Source organism: Salvelinus fontinalis, chromosome 28, assembly GCF_029448725.1.
Source record: "Salvelinus fontinalis isolate EN_2023a chromosome 28, ASM2944872v1, whole genome shotgun sequence".
Lineage (NCBI taxonomy): Eukaryota > Metazoa > Chordata > Actinopteri > Salmoniformes > Salmonidae > Salvelinus > Salvelinus fontinalis.
In genome coordinates this window covers 15,340,682-15,359,002 of record NC_074692.1, presented here as the reverse complement: position 1 = coordinate 15,359,002, position 18,321 = coordinate 15,340,682, and the positions used below count along the sequence as shown (strand labels likewise).

General features: G+C 40.9%; 1 protein-coding gene across 2 annotated transcripts; it reads left to right on the top strand.

The window, feature by feature from the left end:
• The first annotated feature begins 133 nt into the window (after window positions 1-133).
• Window positions 134-17,804, top strand: LOC129826248 (synapsin-1-like). Of its 2 annotated transcripts, none has more exons than XM_055886773.1 (13): window positions 134-1,056; window positions 2,781-2,838; window positions 4,364-4,455; window positions 5,018-5,174; window positions 8,138-8,227; window positions 10,358-10,420; window positions 10,542-10,684; window positions 10,867-10,941; window positions 11,029-11,131; window positions 11,256-11,405; window positions 11,594-11,663; window positions 11,818-12,412; window positions 14,935-17,804. In XM_055886773.1, the coding sequence occupies exons 1-13, from the start codon at window positions 740-742 to the stop codon at window positions 15,068-15,070; spliced, it is 2,049 nt and encodes a 682-aa protein (XP_055742748.1). In that variant the 5' UTR covers window positions 134-739; the 3' UTR covers window positions 15,071-17,804. The 2 variants fall into 2 exon arrangements, with proteins under 2 accessions (XP_055742748.1, XP_055742749.1); XM_055886774.1 differs by having other exon boundaries at window positions 136-1,056; window positions 14,973-17,804.
• The last annotated feature ends 517 nt before the right edge of the window (window positions 17,805-18,321 follow it).

Genomic DNA, 18,321 nt, shown 5'->3' with positions numbered 1-18,321 from the left:
AATGCAATGATTACAGTGTAGGAGGTGAAGTGTCTGTTTTATTTCTCAGAATGCCCGCAGTCATTCCCCCGACACGAAAGCTACGCGCCTATCAATAGTCTCTCTTCAGCACCACCCTTCATCCCAACCTGCCCCGCTCGTCTCAAAGGATACAGGGGAGTGACGCAGGAGGATAGAAGGAAAAACTGCGCCGAACCTCGAAAGAAGGATTGGGTAGGGGGTGCTGCAATAAGACAAATTATGTACACCCAATTGTAAGTCACGGATCCTCCGTTCCCTAGAACTGAGACCGAAGCACGTCCTGTCTGGTCAGAGGACGTGGAAGCCAGACTCACCTGTTATCTATTTTACGCAGCCACCCACGAATCTTTTGATGGATGCGAATCGAATTTGGATAATTATTTGAGGTAGGCGAAGGTTAGATATTCGTGTTGACTTTTATCACCGTGACCAGTAGACATATCCTTCCTCGAGTCAATTGAACAGGTCTAAACCTTGAAGCAGGTACAGGCCACTCCATCGGTAGGATTAGAAAATAAACGAATTTAATTGATACCATTTTGACAACCTGTTTTTTCTTCTGCGACCCCGGATTGATTAATTTACAACTGATCCTTCTATTCAAATGGAAAAATAGGTTTGGTTATAGGCTATTGGTAGGTTAATTCATCCATTGTTAATTTGCATCAGAGGGGAGGATTCGCCATATACCTTTTCGTATACTTTTTTGATCTTCAACATGAATTACCTGCGTCGTCGGCTGTCGGACAGCAATTTTATGTCCAATTTGCCCAATGGGTACATGACTGACCTACAACGCCCTGACCCGCCTCAGCAAGACCCTGCAATAGTGTCGCCTGGACCACCAGAGAGGCGTATGTCTACAAACCAGCATTCTGAGGGCTCTGGAAGCGGAGCCGGAGCTGGCTTTTTATCCTCATTTACTAAAGCTGTCAAACAAACCACTGCCGCTGTCGCTGAGAAAGTCACCGAGGTAGCAGGCGTTGCCTCTGGTGCCAAGATACTCCTGGTTATTGATGACCAACAGACAGACTGGTAAGGAGAGTGATGTGTAAGGTTAGACGCCATTATACTCAAATGTGGGCCAGTAGCCTATGCTTCCAATAAACAGGTCATAATTAGGATATGCTTAATCTTTACTATAGTCATAACACACACGTATGCATATAGAGTGAGACAACGTGATACTAATACAGTGTATATGTCAAAGACATGTTATCCACAGTCATTACCTAAACAGGACACAGAAATTGATCGTTTGCACCAACAGCGCATTCCAGGTGGTCTCGCGTGTGCCAGGCATGGCAAACGAGACTATGCTACATATTCAGATGGTTCTGTCGTGCCAAATAAGCATGCATAATGTACAAATTTTAGAGTTTTTGGTATGCTTAAAAGGATGGTTCACTCAAATTACACATTGGTTTCCTTTCCCTGTAAGCAGCCTATGGACAAGGTATGACCGTGTCACACCCTGGCCGAGAGCTTTGACTTAACTAATTTCACTACCATAGAACCGACTACAACTCCCTAGGTTTACACCAAGAGCAAAGCGAGCAGGTTATTTGAAAATAGGCTTGAGTGGAAATACATGAAAGGTAAATCGAGGCAGGTAATAGGTCAGACACACTGAGAAATGACTGTCTACTTAGCACCTCTGCCTAGCTTTGGAAGTTAAAGCTGCTATATGTAACTTTTTGGGTAACCCGACCAAGTTCACATTGAAAGATACGTTCTTGATTGTCATTCTCATTGAAAGCAAGTCTAAGTGGTAGATCTGTTCTATGTTAGCTATTTCTATTCTTCCCTCTCTTAAGTTTTGTTTTGGTGTCTTTTAATTTCGGTTTTGTACACCAGCCTCAAACAGCTGAAAGTATATTTTTGGTTATGGAAAATAGGGGTTTAGATGGTACAATGATTCTCTACACTATACTTCTTTTGTCCCATTAACTGAAGTTAGACGAACTATTATAATTTTATCAACCAGGAAATAGCGGAGCGATTTCTACATAGTGAACCTTTAACTTTTTGTATTGCATATAGAACAGTTTTACCTCCAATTTACTAAATTGAAATACAGCAGGCCATAAGGTGGCAGTATCTTTTTTGGCTTGTGCCTGCTGTAACTAAAGTAAGCTAACTGGCAAGCTACGCTGTTGTTGCTAGCTAGAATTTGTAGTAAGCCTTTGTTGATACTTGGCATTAACTGGATAACTAGCAACATAAATAACAATGGATTTATTTTTGGAATGAAGCAGCTGCCTGTTAACTGTTGAGTCAGTGGAGTAGCTAGCTAGTTATGTTGTGCTAAATATAGATGCTAACCATTTAGCTAACTTTAGCTAGTAATACTTCTCGTCACAAAACCAACGTTTCGCTTACCGCAAACAGGGGCAGGGCCATTTTATAAAGGGGCAGAGAAAAACAGTGAGCCAATCACATCACTCAATAAATCAAGCAATAAACAAGCTCTCAGTTAGGAGTATATGGACAGCTAGAATTTGCACATCATGTTCAAATCATCTATAATTGACCTTGTTGAGCTTCACACTCAATTTGAGATACTTGTGTAAAATACCATGATGATTTATTGTTCCAAAATAGTTCATGTTTTTCTGTTTTATTTGATGTACGTATATGTCACCATCATTTGAGTATGCTTGTGTGATAGGAAAGCATTAAAAACTGCTGTCCAAAGTAGGCCTAGTTTCTACGCAAGTCAAATATTTTTCTACCCCTCTTGCCTCTCTTCTCTATAGGGTAAAGGTCTTCAAAGGTAAAAAGGTTCATGGTGAATTCGACATTAAGGTGGAACAGGTGGGTTGCTCTTGCACCTTTGTTTTTTTCATTGTCTCTTTTCACTGTAGAATTATTTTGGTGACTGGTTTTCCCATACAAGGCATTAAAGACGTGCTTTTTAGCTTGACATTTTTGTAGAATAAAGGGGTGTTTGCGTAAAATAAATAAGGACAATTTAGAATAGAGTTGATTTTATATTTCAGTCATTTAATGGATGCTGTTATCCAGAGAACCATATAGTAGTGAGTGCATACATTTTCATATGTACTGGTAACCCATGGGAATCGAACCAACAACCCTGGCATTTTATGTGCCATGTGCTACCAACTGAGCCACACAGGAGTTGGAGAGGTGATTTGAGGTAATACAAGACCCAATGAGATTCACATGTAACCTCATGATGGGCATTATTGAGTGTAGGGATTGAAGCCCACAGATAGACAACCCTTGCATCTAGTGACATTATCAGACTGTACATTTGTGCTGCAGACCTGCACTTACTATATGCAGTAAACAATGAATCAAAGAAAACACAAGACATTAATAACATATTAAACTATGTTAAGTGGACTGAGAGTTGGATAATCATTAAGTGTGATAATATGTTGTCACTCTGAATCTGATAACAATATCTATGGAAAATAAGATGATATTATGAACCCCAAAACATTTATACCCGGTGGTGGAGTTAATGCTACCATCTGTGCTTTGTAAATGAAGACTTGAAAATGTTTTGGGATTCTTTTTTCTGCCTTGGGGCATTTTCCATGTCTCCTATTTCTGTCTTCTCCTTTTATGTTGCATTAGAGTGTTTCCGCTATGTGCGCCATGAGTCTCTCAGCAGGAATAGCCCTGTGCAATGAATGTCTCATTATCTGCAGAGGGGATAGGCGTTACCTTGTACAATCTTCATAGTATTTGGGGACAAAACCATTGAATTAATACAGTACGGTATTCCACACCATCTGTCTTCTAGATCCATCTGTCTTAACTCTATCATCTAACTTAATCACGTCTGACAAACGTCGATTTCTGGAGTGACCTTAGAATGTCCCTGTTATTAGAATCACAATGCTATTTGAGCATTTCGTATTATCTCAGAGCATTTCGTATTATTTCGTACAATATGTTACGAATTTGCAAAACATACAATATGCTAAGAGTTAGGGTTAAGGTTAGGGTTAAGTTTAGGAGTTAAGTTAAAGGGTTAAGGGAAGGGTTAGCTAAAATGGTTAAGGTTAGGGGAAGAATTAGCCAACATGCTAAGTAGTTGCAAATTAGCTAATTAGCTAAATACCTTAAATTGTCTGGGTTGAGACTCAAACTCACAACCTTTGGGTTGCTAGACGTTTGCATTATACGTACACTCATCCAGCCCTACCAACCACCTTACTTTAGTTTTTGCCTTAAGTAACCATATGTCTTATGTAACTATATGAAACGTAACATATCATACTAAATGGAGTATCTCAGATTTACATACAGAATAATACAAAATAATCGGAGGCCAAGTTGGGGATTGACACTGATGTTTTCCATTCAGGCTGACTTCTCTGAAATCAACTTGATAGCTCATGCTACGGGGGCCTATAGTGTTGATATAGAAGCAATCCGGAATGAAACCAAGGTCACCAAGTAAGTCTACTGTACATCCTTTGAATACAGTGTTCTACATGCTGTTTAAATGCTGAGTGCATTCAAAAACATGATTTTCATGTGTTTATATTTCCACACTATGAGGTTGGAATAATACTGTGAAATTGTGAAAATTATGACAATGCCTTTTTAGTGTAAGAGCTGCTTAAAAAGACCACCTGACATTTCTGCCTGTTTTGGTGGGATGGAGTTTTGGTCTGCCTGGTGACAGTCCTAGCTAAATTCTTGCTTGAGAAACTGCTCTTTGTGAGGAAGCTATTTTCATTTCTTTTTGACCATTTTAATTGAAAACTGTCACAACAAGGTACTTAATTGTTACCCAGAAATTATTTGATATTGAGAAAAAAACTGCTGCAATGGATCTTTAAGATAGTTATAAAAAAAACTAAGATCATCAGTGTGTCATGATTTCTGATGTTACAAGACATGCAGGATTTCTTGCAAGTTTCAAGTACAATACCAGAATAAAATGTTCATATGTCTGTCTGAATATAATGTATTGGTAATTTGTGGAATTGTTTTGTATTTTCTATTTTGCAAGATGTTTCAGGCCTGACTTTGTGCTGGTTAGACAGCATGCCTTCAGTATGGCTAAGAATGGAGACCACCGACACATAGTGATTGGGTTGCAGTATGCTGGTCTCCCAGGTGTAAACTCTCTACACTCTGTCTACAACTTCTGTGACAAGCCATGGGTGGTAAGTAGTGTTGCCCGGTATACTGAAACTTATTTTTTGATGCTAGAACATAAAAAATGGTTTGGTACTAGAATTTTTGTTACTTTCGGTACTTCTATCAAATGTGTCTCACGTCATCTAGTATTTGAGAGAGGATCAAGTCTGTCTATCAGTGCAGCCGATGTCCCCTTTTAGAGCAAGCGCACCGTTCCTGCTCCACTTAAGGAGTCCTTATACATTCTGGCAGAACTTGGCTATGCGAAACGAACGTCTGTGCTCGTGTACTCCCTAAAGACCTTCGCTTGAAAAGAAGAAAAAAGCTGCAATATTACTGTTGTTTGTCCCTCTTGAGCCACCGTAGCAATAACATACCCAGTAACACTTTCTCAAAATAGGTAGAATTAATCTAAAATAAATCCAAAATCTATTATTAATTTAGATGATTTTGCCGAGGAGGTCCTTTTACATCCATCTAAGATATTTGGTGCAGTATTTCTCAAGTGGAACAATTTCCATGAAAACTAGTCTTCTCTCGTTGAATGACAACGAGCACTTAGTTGAATAATCCCGTCCATAGCTCCCACTCCTACTAGGAGTAGTACTGTTGACCAATCACCGATGAAGGGGCATAGACTTTGGCTACCGAACCTCAACTTGAGTCAAGAAAACAAACACTGCCGAAGACCAAAACTAACCAAAACGTCAGAAAATGTCATCATAATATATGCGCAAACTGTTTCGTCTGGGAAGCATACGGTAAGCTTAACTCATTGCTAGTTCTAGCCTTTCCCGAGGAACCACTGCCCAATCTGGGCTGCATCATGTTAGCTCCCCACTCCATTGTGCTGCAGAAAAGTTAACACACTTGAATAATGCAACACGGCAAAATGTTGCAACTGTTAATTACTGTTCCCAAAACAATGTCGTTTACATGCTAAGAACACTTTCAATGCAAGATACCGGTTGAAGCTGATATCAATTCACTACCCTACAAGCTGTTCTTACAGTATTTTCCCTGTACACCAAGTCAGAACCGTAGGATAAATACAGGGGGAATATAAGCAGACAATTTAAGCTCTTAAAATATTCGATGATGACATTTCTCTAAAACAGGCTATAGGCTACATGTGCACCACCAAGTCAGAACAGCTGGCTAAGTTATGAGGGGGAAAGGAACCAAATTATTAGAGTGAGGCACATGGGCTACTAACAGCTAACTACACAACATAGACTTTGTATTACTTTCTTAGCAACAGTATACATGTCTTCCTGGCATATTACATCATTTATGCAGCAGCACACAATACATTTCTGGACACACCTTGTTGTGCCTTGCTCACTTGAACAGGAAGGTGGCGTGGACTTGTGGGCAAATTTTGTCATCAAACTTTGTCATCAAAGTCTGGCGTTCTCTGGATTTATGGTGCTTTCAAGACAACTGGGAACTCTGGGGGGGGAAACTAGGTTGAATCATGAATCAGTGATCTTCAGAAAGAGGCCAGAGTTCCTGACTTGGAATGACCTTTCAAAACGTATTTTCCCAGTCGGAGCTAGCGAGTTCCCAGTTGGCTTGAATTCACTGAAGTCTGAGATTTCCAAGTTCCGAGTTTCCAGTTGTTTTGAACGTGGCAGAAGTCATGCTGGGATAGCATGGCCAATGTATTCAACCTTTTCTGGCCCGTGGTGTTGCATGTGAATGTTTATCCTTTTAAGCTTGGAAACGGGACCCTTTTACCCAGACTTGGACCACACACCCTCTCCACTGAATAGCAGGCTACCGATTGCTTTGTAACGCTTGCAGTTAGCCACTGATTCCTTACAAACCACTCATTGTTGAATTTGCGATTTCCAACTTGTTGTGGAATGTTTATGTCCAATGGCCGATGAGCACCGAGCCAATCACGGTGCAACTACAGAACATTACCAACCCCTACACTCTGTATTTTCCGCTGGCTGCCACACCACCTCAGAAAGCACTGTGCTAGGCTGAAACACCTGCATTTTGGAGCTGACTTACTCAAGAAAGCAAAAAAGAGACCATGTTTGTATGCAGCTTTATTAACTCAATTATATATTTTTACATTGTTTGCAAATTTATATGTGACATGTATTAATGCTAAAATAACATGCAAAACAGGCAACGGCTAGCCCCACCTTCCCTGAATGACGGGTCGCCACTGGCTGATTTCAAAGCGGATTGTCACCAAAAACCATACAGTCATTGCAAAAAACGTTATTCATTCACTTCGTCTCCCTCGCCTCAGTCACATCTCTCCTGTTTCTCTTGCTGTGTGTGAATGACGTCATTTGATCTTAAAGAGACAGTGCACACTTTGATAAAAGAAGAGATTGCTTCTTCTATACAAATGTTTTTGATCAGTACAATAAAATAGGTCCCAAATAGAAAGGAAACAGAACATTTTTCATCTATAGCCCCATGAAATCAGCCAAAATAAGCTCAATAACTCAATGCATGCACACATTGCTATTGAATATGCATTCACCTGTATTGTGAATAGGCCTAGTCTACAGCTTGATTTAATATTCAGATTAACATTATGTAGTTAGATTGGTAAAAACAAAGTCAAATTGTTTCTATGCTTGTATAATTGATTCATTAATACATACATGGCTGTCTCTGAAAAATTGACATCAAACATTTAAAATGTAATGATATTGAACTCAAAAGATCTGTCTGGATCAAGTACCATTATGTGACTTAGACTAATACGCCTTCTTTTTATGCCATGGTATCGTTTTGGTATCCTTTTTAATATTGTTTTGGTATCGAGTATCGTGATGGCATCGAGTATTGTGATACTAAACCCGGTATCAGTATCAAAGTCAAAATTCTGACAACACTAGTGGTAAGCATGGCAATATAAAGCAGATTAATTTGTTTTTTTTCTTGAGCTAGACAGATCATGACTATTGATTTTACTGTAAAGGTAACGTATTTTCTGTATTATCATGTCTTGTTTCAGTTTGCTAATATGGTGAGATTGTACAAACAACTGGGACCAGAGGAATTCCCACTGATCGAGCAGGTTTACTATCCCAACCACAGGGAAATGGTGGGTGTTCTGCCATCTGCTTCTCTCTACTCCTCCCCCACCACGGCATGGCCATTTCCTCACACTAAACAGACCTAAGCACAGACTATTAGGTTGCCCCTCTGTTTGGATGACACACATGCTTCTGTGGCCAGTAAGACAAGGACAAAGGAATAGTTAGTTCACATCTATTTTCTCAGATCTAATTACAGCAATCAATCTTAATACTGGCTCAGAGTGCATGTGTACAGGTCCTAGTTGAGCCAGAGTGGGTTTGATTATTTCTGTGCCCTACGAATCCCCTCAGTAGCACTGCACTGAGATCAGTGTCTGCCTGTGTTGCCGCAGTGCTGTCCCCCTCCATGACTACAGTCGCAGGCCTGCTCTCGGCTCAGCTCGCCTCAACGATCAACATGAATCACTCCATAATCACTCCAGTTTTACTTTACCTTTTTGGGCTCATGCTGGCCTCAGCATATTTCACTCAATGAAGTAGATGTACACTACCTTTCAAAAGTTTGGGGTCACTTAGAAATGTCCTTATTTTTTAAAGAAAAGCACATTTTTTGTCCATTAAATAACATAAAATTGATCAGAAATACAGTGTAGACATTGTTCATGTTCTAAATGACTATTGTAGCTGGAAATGGCTGATTTTTAATGGAATATCTACGTAGGCGTACAGAGGCCCATTATCAGCAACCATCACTCCAACGTTCCAATGGCACATTGTGTTAGCTAATCCAAGTTTATCAATTTAAAAGGCTACTTGATCATTAGAAAACCCTTTTGCTATTATGTTAGCATAGATGAAAACTGTTGTTCTGATTAAAGAAGCAATAAAACTGGCCTTTAGACTGGTTTAGTATCTGGGTTCGATTACAGGCTCAAAATGGTCAGAAACAAAGAACTTTCTTCTGAAACTCGTCAGTCTATTCTTGTTGTAAGAAATTAAGGTTATTCCATGCGAGAAATTGCCAAGAAACTGAAGATCTCGTACAACGCTATGTACTACCCCCTTCACAGAACAGTGCAAACTGGCTCTAACCAGAATAGAAAGAGGAGTGGGAGGACCCGGTGCACAACTGAACAAGAGGACAAGTACATTAGAGTGTCTAGTTTGAGAAACAGATGCCTCACAAGTCCTCAACTGGCAGCTTCATTAAATAGTACCTGCAAAACACCAGTCTCAACGTCAAGAGTGAAGAGGCAACTCCGGGATGCTGGCTTTCTAAGCAGAGTTGCAAAGAAAAAGCCATGTCTCAGACTGGCCAATAAAAATAAAAGATTAAGATGGGCAAAAGAACACAGACGATGGACAGAGGAGCTCTGCCTAGAAGTCCAGCATCCCAGAGTCACATCTTCACTGTTAACATTGAGACGGGTGTTTTGAGGGTACTATTTAATGAAGCTGCCATTTCTCAGAACAAGAATAGACTGACGAGTTTCAGAAGAAAGTTCTTTGTTTCTGGCCATTTTGAGCCTGTAATCAAACACACAAATGCTGATGCTCCGGATACTCAACTAGTCTAAGGAAGGCCAGTTTTATTGCTTCTTTAATCAGAACAACAGTTTTCAACTGTGCTAACATAATTGCAAAATGGTTTTCTAATGATCAATTAGCATTTTAAAATTATAAACTTTTAGCTAACGTGCCAAAACGTGCCATTGGAACGTTGCAGAGATGGTTGCTGATAATGGGCCTCTGTACACCTAAAAATCTGCCGTTTCCAGCTACAATAGTCATTTACAACATTAACAATGTCTACACTGTATTTCTGATCAATTTGATGTTATTTTAATGGATAAAAAATGGCCTTTCTGTCAAAAAGAAGGATATTTCTAAGTGACCCCAAACTTTTGAATGGTAGTGTACAGTAGATGTTTTAATTACAAGGGTTCTCACTCAGTTGATTTCACTGTATCATCTTATCTATATAGCCCATTAAAACTTGATGTGGCTTTCTTATTTAGCTGTATCCTGACTCTTTTAGCAAAGAACAGCAACTTTGAGTTTATAGTTTACTCAATTAGCAATTTACTAAAAAACTCTGTGCTGCACATTCCCTTTAGTCAAACAAACCTACATATCTGGAGACTGTGTAGTATGATGTTTGCCAATGGAGGATGTTGTGTTGTCTTTTGCTCCAGATCACCACTCCTGGTTTCCCTGTGGTGGTGAAAATGGGCCACGCCCACTCAGGGATGGGGAAGGTAGGATAGGCCTGCTCTTGTTACTGTTTTAAATAAGATAAAGTAGGCCTGGATCAGTGTTTATGCTTCACAAGTCATTACTATGAACATAATCTATTTCAATCGTATCTTTACCCTGTAGGTGAAAGTGGACAATCAATATGACTTCCAAGATATTGCCAGTGTTGTTGCCCTGACCAAGACCTATGCCACATCTGAACCTTTCATCGATGCAAAGTACGATGTCCGCATCCAGAAGATCGGAGACAATTACAAGGCCTACATGTGAGTGAGCTCCTTGTTGTGGTGTGACTGAGGTCAATCCATTCTACAAAGTTCCAAGCTATTTAGCACACGCTACAGATCAAAGACCAACAAGATCCATTTAGACTGCATATCCCAACATTGATGTGAATTAGATGATCAAGAGAGAACATGCTAAATGGTAGATCTTGTCTTTTTAACAGGCGGACATCGATTTCAGGGAACTGGAAAACCAACACTGGTTCAGCCATGCTGGAGCAGATAGCCATGTCAGACAGGTGAGTGCTATCACAGACTGGGCCTTTGTGCATCAGACAGACAGCCATGTGTTTCCTAGTTAGTAACAGTGTTCTCCAACATTGTAGGTATCGAATGTGGGTGGACTCCTGCTCTGAGGTGTTTGGTGGTTTGGATATGTGTGCTGTGGAGGCTCTGCATGGGAAAGATGGCAAGGATTACATCATAGAGGTAAAGGATTAGAAGTATTTTAAATTATTTACATTATGTTGCTCCTATACCTGTGTAGTAACACTGTATTTACACTGTTAACAGCATTGTATTAACATGTCATTTCCCCCTCTCGTTCCCTCAGGTGGTGGGCTGCTCCATGCCCCTGATTGGAGACCAGCAGGATGAAGACCGTGCACAAATTGCAGAATTGGTCGTCTCCAAAATGAACCAGACAGTCCCACACATTGCAAGTCCCTCTCCTGTCCGCCCCACAGCTGTACAGCCCGCACAGGTGACACACTGTTGCTAACCACAACTCAGTTTATTACACTTCAAATTAGTCAACAATTGTCAAAAGCCGTGTGTTTAGATGAGTGGTCTCTTTTGTTAATTGGCCAGTATATTTGGTCAATTGATCAACTAAAAGTGTATTTGTAACCCATTAACTCTGTGTCTCATTGTGATATGTTGGCCATTCAGAAAGCTGCATCCCCTCAGCCCATCTCACAACCCAAAGTGCCACAGGCTCAGCAACGCCCTCCTCCCCAGGGTAAGAAAATGGCTCTATATTAAGGCCCCAAATCCCAATTGACACTGTTTGCTTTTGTTCATCAGCTGGTAATAAGATAGCTACATAGTTGTTTTTAAATGACTGCTTGATAGGGACTCTGGACTCTGGATAAACAGTGCTCTGTCTCCTCCAGGTGGCCCACAACAAGCCCCCACCAGCACTACCGCCCCTCGCCAAGGCTCCCCCTCCCAGCAACGCCCCTCACCCCAAGGCCAGCCCCCTGCCCAAAGCTCCAACACCCAGAACCCCTCTGCCCAGGCACCACAGCAGGCCAGACAGGCCAACCCAGGAGCTGGGGCCCAGCAGCGTCCCCCAGGGCAGGGGCAGAAACACTCCTCTGGTCAGGGCTCCCCCCAGAGATCCATGAGCCAGGGGGGCTCCCCCCAGAGCCAGAGGCCACAGCAGTCAGGTCCCCAGCAGCAGCAGCAGAGACCCCCCCCTGGAGGCCCGGGCCAGAAGCCCACAGGGGGCCAGCCCCAGCAGAGGCCCCAGCAGAAGCCAGGTCAGCCCGCCAGGCAACAGTCCCAGGGAGGCAGTCCCCAGGTCCCACAGCAGCAGAGGGCTCCAGCCCAGCAAGGTCGCCCCGGGGCCCCTACCACTCAGCAGCCCCGCCCTAGTGCCCAGGGCCAGGGAGGCCCCGGTGGGAAACCCCCCCTGCAGCAGAAACCCCAGCCCCCACTGAAGCCCAGCCATGACCACCCTGCTATGGGAGCCACCCCTCCACTGAAGTAAGCAAAGCTTTCCTAAAATATTCCAAAACATTCAATACAATATAATTTGTGCTTAGTGTATCCTGACTGTATTACTCAATAGCTCAATATTTCAAATCAAATCAAATTGTATTTGTCACATGTGCCGAATACAACAGGTGTAGACCTTACAGTGTTTACTTACAAGCACTTAACCAACAATGCAGTTTTAAGAACAATACCTAAAAACAATAAGACCTAAAAGTAACAAATAATTAAAGAGTAGCAGTAAAATAACAATAGCGAGGCTACATACAGGGGGTACAGGTACAGAGTCAATGTGCGGGGGCACCAGTTAGTCAAGGTAATTGAGGTAATATGTACATGTAGGTAGAGTTATTAAAGTAACTATGCATAGATAATAACAGATAGTAGCAGCAGCGTAACGGGGGGGGGGGGGGGGGGGGGGGGGGATGCAAATAGTCTGGGTAGCCATTTGATTAGATGTTCAGGAGTCTTATGGCTTGGGGGTAGAAGCTGTTTAGAAGCCTCTCCGACCTAGACTTGGTGCTCTGGTACCTCTTGCCGTAGGGTAGCTGGAGTCTTTGACAATTTTTAGGGTCTTTCCTCTGACACCGCCTGGTATAGAGGTCCTGAATGGCAGGAAGCTTGCCCCCATTGATGTACCGGCCCGTACGAACTTCCCTCTGTAGTGCCTTGCGGTTGGAGGCTGAGCAGTTGCCATACCAGGCAGTGATGCAACCCGTCAGGATGCTCTCGACGGTGCAGCTATAGAACCTTTTGAGGATCTGAGGACCCATGGCAAATCTTTTCAGTCTCCTGAAGGGGAATAGGTTTTGTCGTGCCCTCTTCACGACTGTCTTGGTGTGCTTGGACCATGTTAGTTTGTTGGTGATGTTGACGCCAAGGGACTTGACGTTCTCAACCTACTCCACTACAGCCCTGTCGATGAGAATGGGGGCATGCTCGGGTCCTCCTTTTCCTGTAGTCCACAATCATCTCCTTTGTCTTGATGACGTTGAGGGAGAGGATGTAACATCCTCCTGTTGTTTTTGTCAGATGTAATATGATACCAGCCAGCCACATAGGATGCTCTATCTATCTCACTCTAGATAAAGATGGTTGTATAACTGATGAGAGGATTCTGTTTTCCAGATTTAGCTTTCATTTATTTTTATCTCCACCATGGGGACTGATGTGCATGATCCTGCTATTCCTGTAGGCTAGATCTTGAGATAAATATTGAATTTGCAAATAATCTATGTTTTGTAATGGGATATGTTATAAGATCGTTATTTGATCGACATTACAAATGTTTGGACTGGGTGTGCATGAATCACTCATATGCATAAGTCTTGTGGACTGTTTTTGTATTATGTAAAATCATGCTCAAAAGAATGTTTTTTCACACTTCGTGTACTGCACACTATTCAACAAGCCTTTTTCCAGTGACTGCCATCATCTAGAATTTCCTGCACTCCTTCAACCCTTTTTTTTGTTTGTTAAACCTTGGGAATTTGTTGTAGCCTATATGGTGTGCTCCCCTTTATCATTGCTCTACAAAATAATTTGCAGAAACTGTAGAAGTGTGTGTTAAAAGCTTTTACAATCAAGCATGCGTGATCAATGTGGAATGTGCATGGCTGATCAAGTTTTGATTCAGATTATTCTTCACAGGATTCAACAATAACATTAAATGTGTCTAATTTCAGGAAACACTGAAAAAGTCATGAATAATTGTAATGAAAGACATGGGGACTATTACTTTTCCATTGAGGATCAGGAAATGACGACTGTTTTTGATCATGCTAGATTTGATGGTCTCATTGACGAGAGGTTGGTATTAAATACCATCGGGTATGACCATGTTGAATTTCTTAGTAATTCTCTGTTGATGAATGAAAAATGAAGTTTAGTTGATACATCATTTAAAGTTGGAGCAGTGTTCGCAGAGAAAGGAAGAGAGGATTTGCTACTAGGATACCCAACAGTAGGTGTTTGTCGTTCGAAGGTGCTCTTTGGTATAGGGGTTAATTGGTCATTAAAAAAAAACAAGGAAGACCAAGGCACTCGTCATGTCATTAAAATACCTTTATCATTACGGCATGTTCAATAGAACAAAGATTTAAAAGAGCAGTGTTCCTTAGTGCATGTGATAGAGGGCCCAAATGTGGAAGGAGTAAGAGAAAGTGTTATGTAGTAGATTAGGACTGCATCAGGAATATGGCTTTAACAAGCTATTAACAGTCAAAGCTGCAAACAATTCCTTCAATTCATTTCTCTTTGTGCCCTCCAGAACTAGGAACCCTGGTCAAAATCAAAGTTGAAAAAGGAGCATGCCATTTGTCATTCACCGATCAAGCTGAGCTGATCAATGCACTGAATCAGTTATGTAATTAATTATATTACATACTGAAGGAACTCGTGTGTCTCTCTCTCTCTTTCTCTCCTGCCATGCCCTAGTCTTACCATTCCATGAGTTTGCTGCATGACGTTAATAGCCTCTTCCTCTCCTCTATTGCCATTTCCTCTCTTTATAGCAAGTCCCAGTCTCTTACCAATGCCTTCAACATTCCAGAAACACCAGCCCCGCAGGCCAGCCTTAGCCAGGATGAGGTGAAGGCTGAGACCATACGCAACCTACGCAAATCTTTTGCCAGTCTCTTTTCAGACTGAGAGATGGAGTAAGCCCCCCTCCCACACCGACAGAAAGACAGACAGACTGAAAGACAGACCCTTCCCCGCCAATGCGCAAAGGACCAACAGGACTTCACCTCCCTATTATGGACATTGATGTACATTGATGTGAACATTCATTATAAAACATCCACTGCCTATACATTTCACGACCACACATAGAATATAATACAGCTAGGTTTGTTGGTGTCAGTCTGAAACATTCCCAGTCACCTTCACATTCAAAATGATTTACACACACACACACACACACACACACACACACACTTCTCTTGTTGTTGCACGTGTGTTTAAATTTCTGAAAAAAGGTGAAGATTCTTGTCCCTTTATAGATTGTGTTGTTATATAATGGGACATTACATTTCAGTAGGTGGCCTGTGTTACTACAGTGGCTGTTTGTATGGTATGTATTGAAAGATATCTGCTTGGTCATCCTTTGATCATTTTGAATGTTTTTTATGCTAATAGTGGGATCAATACACTGGTAATCTTCATGAAAGTGTTGCCAGTTTTCTGTTGTTACTGTAAAATCATAGTGACACATTTGACCAACCTTTGGTTGGCTCTCAAATAAACCATCACTAAACCATCACAATAGGTCACTTCATTGTTACAGTAAAGCAACACTATAGCTGTTTGAGCTACCCATTTATTCTAATTGATGTTGCTTTAGATGCATGTCAATAAAGGAGGTATGGTTGCAGTTTCAACCACTCACTTTGGCGCTTGTAACCGTGTTGTCACATGTAATTAGCTAGAGTAGTTAGCATTGCAAAAGTATGTGTTGTTTTTGTGAGAATGCCGTTGCTGCCTCCCTCTCCCTTATCCTGTTACATTAGGACAAAACCCCAATAGCACTCATCTTGGAAAACATGCCTTACACAGACACAGAGTTCAGTCAGATCAAATGGTATTGTCTCAGGGATGTCCTGGTGATTGTGACACACGCGTGTCAGGAGTCAGGTCTTCCATACGTTGCACTGTAATTAGGATAATGATCTACTGCAAATGATAGCAAAAGCATATGTTTTTATTGAGGTAGAATGTATTTGTTATTTGAAATGTATTTGCACATGAAGTATAACAAAATTATACTTGAATACATGAACCAAGAGATGTTTTTTTGGATTTTAATGTCAGTTTGTCAGATTGCAGAGACACAGCCATCTTAGTGCTCTATTTTACCAGCCCACAAGGGCCTGGAATGCTGCTGTCTGTGTGAGTGGAGAGTGTCTGGGTGCCTGTGCTGTCTGTCCCCTGTTTCCCAACAGGGTCACAGCTTATGAGCAGGAGACCTAGTCCAATGAAATGCTCAGCCAAGGAATGTCCCATGGATCATGTAGGCAGTGTAAAATAAATGCACTGGGATTCCCCCTGTGGGATATACCACTGCATTATACTTATGTTTGATTTTCTACTCATAACACTTTCTCCCCAAAATATCAATCAATGACCCCTTTGATAATTGGTCAGAAAAAGAGCCCATTGCTGAGACCTCTTTCAAGGGCACTAAACATGTCTTCCAAAAAGAGTGTGTTCCATGTCAACATGACAATATGTTGTTTTGGAGCCAATTCGGAAAGTCCCAATCTCCTTGCAGAGCCCCTGTGCATCGCCCCTTTGTGTATCCACAGTGACCCCTTGTGATAAGTGGTGCATAAACGTATTCATGTTGTTCTGTAAAACTGTCAAACCAAATGGAATTGTCGTACAGATGGTGACATACAAAATATGCAGATTCGTCTCCCCCCCCCCGCGCTGCTGGCTGTGCTTGTTAATATTTTGTGTTTTCAATGAATACTTGTGGATGTTGGTTGATTTTTGGCATTTCTGTCATTCATTTTTGGGGATTAAGCCCTTTTTTAGTACTGGCATTTATGGTCATGGATTATTTCTACTTTTTGAAGAAGCTTTTTTAACTTCAGTTTCTCTTCTATTCAGGATTACATGTCTTTGTTTTTTGAACGTCTATTAAACTTCTTAAAATAGGACTCAATGTAAATCATAACTCAGCAAACAGAATTGTCATGGTATACCATTTTGTGTGGATCACAGAAACCTCAAATGATACCTCCTACAAATCTGTGAAATTGACTTGTCTAGATGAAGGTGTGATTGGCATGAATTGTTGCTGTTTTACTCTGCTCTCTGCCTCTGCTTGTAACAGAGTAGTATGCTTTCCCTCCTATAACTCATAGCTATGTTTGGAGTTATAATCCTCCTGTGGATTATACATTGGGGGGATAATTACAACAATCTTGATGAATCCTATTTGTTGATATTCATAGACGTGTTTGTTGACGTGGTACATGTTTCTTTTAAATGTTTACATTCTTTTTAATGGATATATTTGAATGTATGTTTACAATTGGTAGGCTATGCCTTTTTCCTTTGGTAAAGTGGTTTTCCTGTTTCTAAATGCAGATGTTTTATTTTAGAAAGGTTTTATCTGTTATCTGCACTATGAATTTCTGTGAAATTGATTGTCAATATTGATGCCTGCCAGATGTATAAAATAAGAAATCTATATATGTATCTAAAATAAACAACAATCAAGAGGAAATATTAAATATATTGTAAATCATGGTGGAGTGTTAAAATACATGTAGAAACGTATAGTTGATGTTATTTGCAATGTAGCTGAATAATTATGTGAAAATTACTATGCTATCAACATGTGCACATATTCAATAAAGTTCAAGACCAATAGCAACATTGATTAACCATTTTCTTTATTATGTTCAAATGAGGAATGATTCAGATAAAGAATAACTTATAATTGAGTAGATATGATATCAGTAAAGCCCAGTGCAAAACTGTGAATGGCCAATGGCTCATTTCCTCTGTGGAATGATAGCATAGTTGCATACAGTACACACAGAGAGAGAAGCTATGCTATACAAAAGGTTTGACTCAATAACATTGGTGTAATAAGGTTCAGCTCTACCAATGTGACCACAAGGTGGTGCAGGGTTGCAGTCTGACTGACCAGCCAGTTGAAGGCTCAAAGGCCTTTACAGCATGTACTGTGAACTTTATCACACGCACAATGCACCAAAATGAGATCCTAGTTTCAAAATACAGTATCTAGAGTGGAGTGGCCTAAATTATTGGTGTCTTTTCTGATAATGTCTTATCATATTGTTGTAAGGACAGAAATAATGTTTTATTGCTTGGAGAACATGTTATAAGAGAAAGAGATCTACAGTAAATAGTATACCACAGGTTGG

Excerpts from the sequence above, each read along its gene's own strand:
- LOC129826248 (XM_055886773.1), top strand. The coding sequence starts at position 740 with ATGAATTACCTGCGTCGTCGGCTGTCGGACAGCAATTTTATGTCCAAT. Across the intron at positions 4,456-5,017 it reads AATGAAACCAAGGTCACCAA|ATGTTTCAGGCCTGACTTTG; the intron begins GTAAGTCTACTG and ends CTATTTTGCAAG. Across the intron at positions 10,685-10,866 it reads GACAATTACAAGGCCTACAT|GCGGACATCGATTTCAGGGA; the intron begins GTGAGTGAGCTC and ends TCTTTTTAACAG.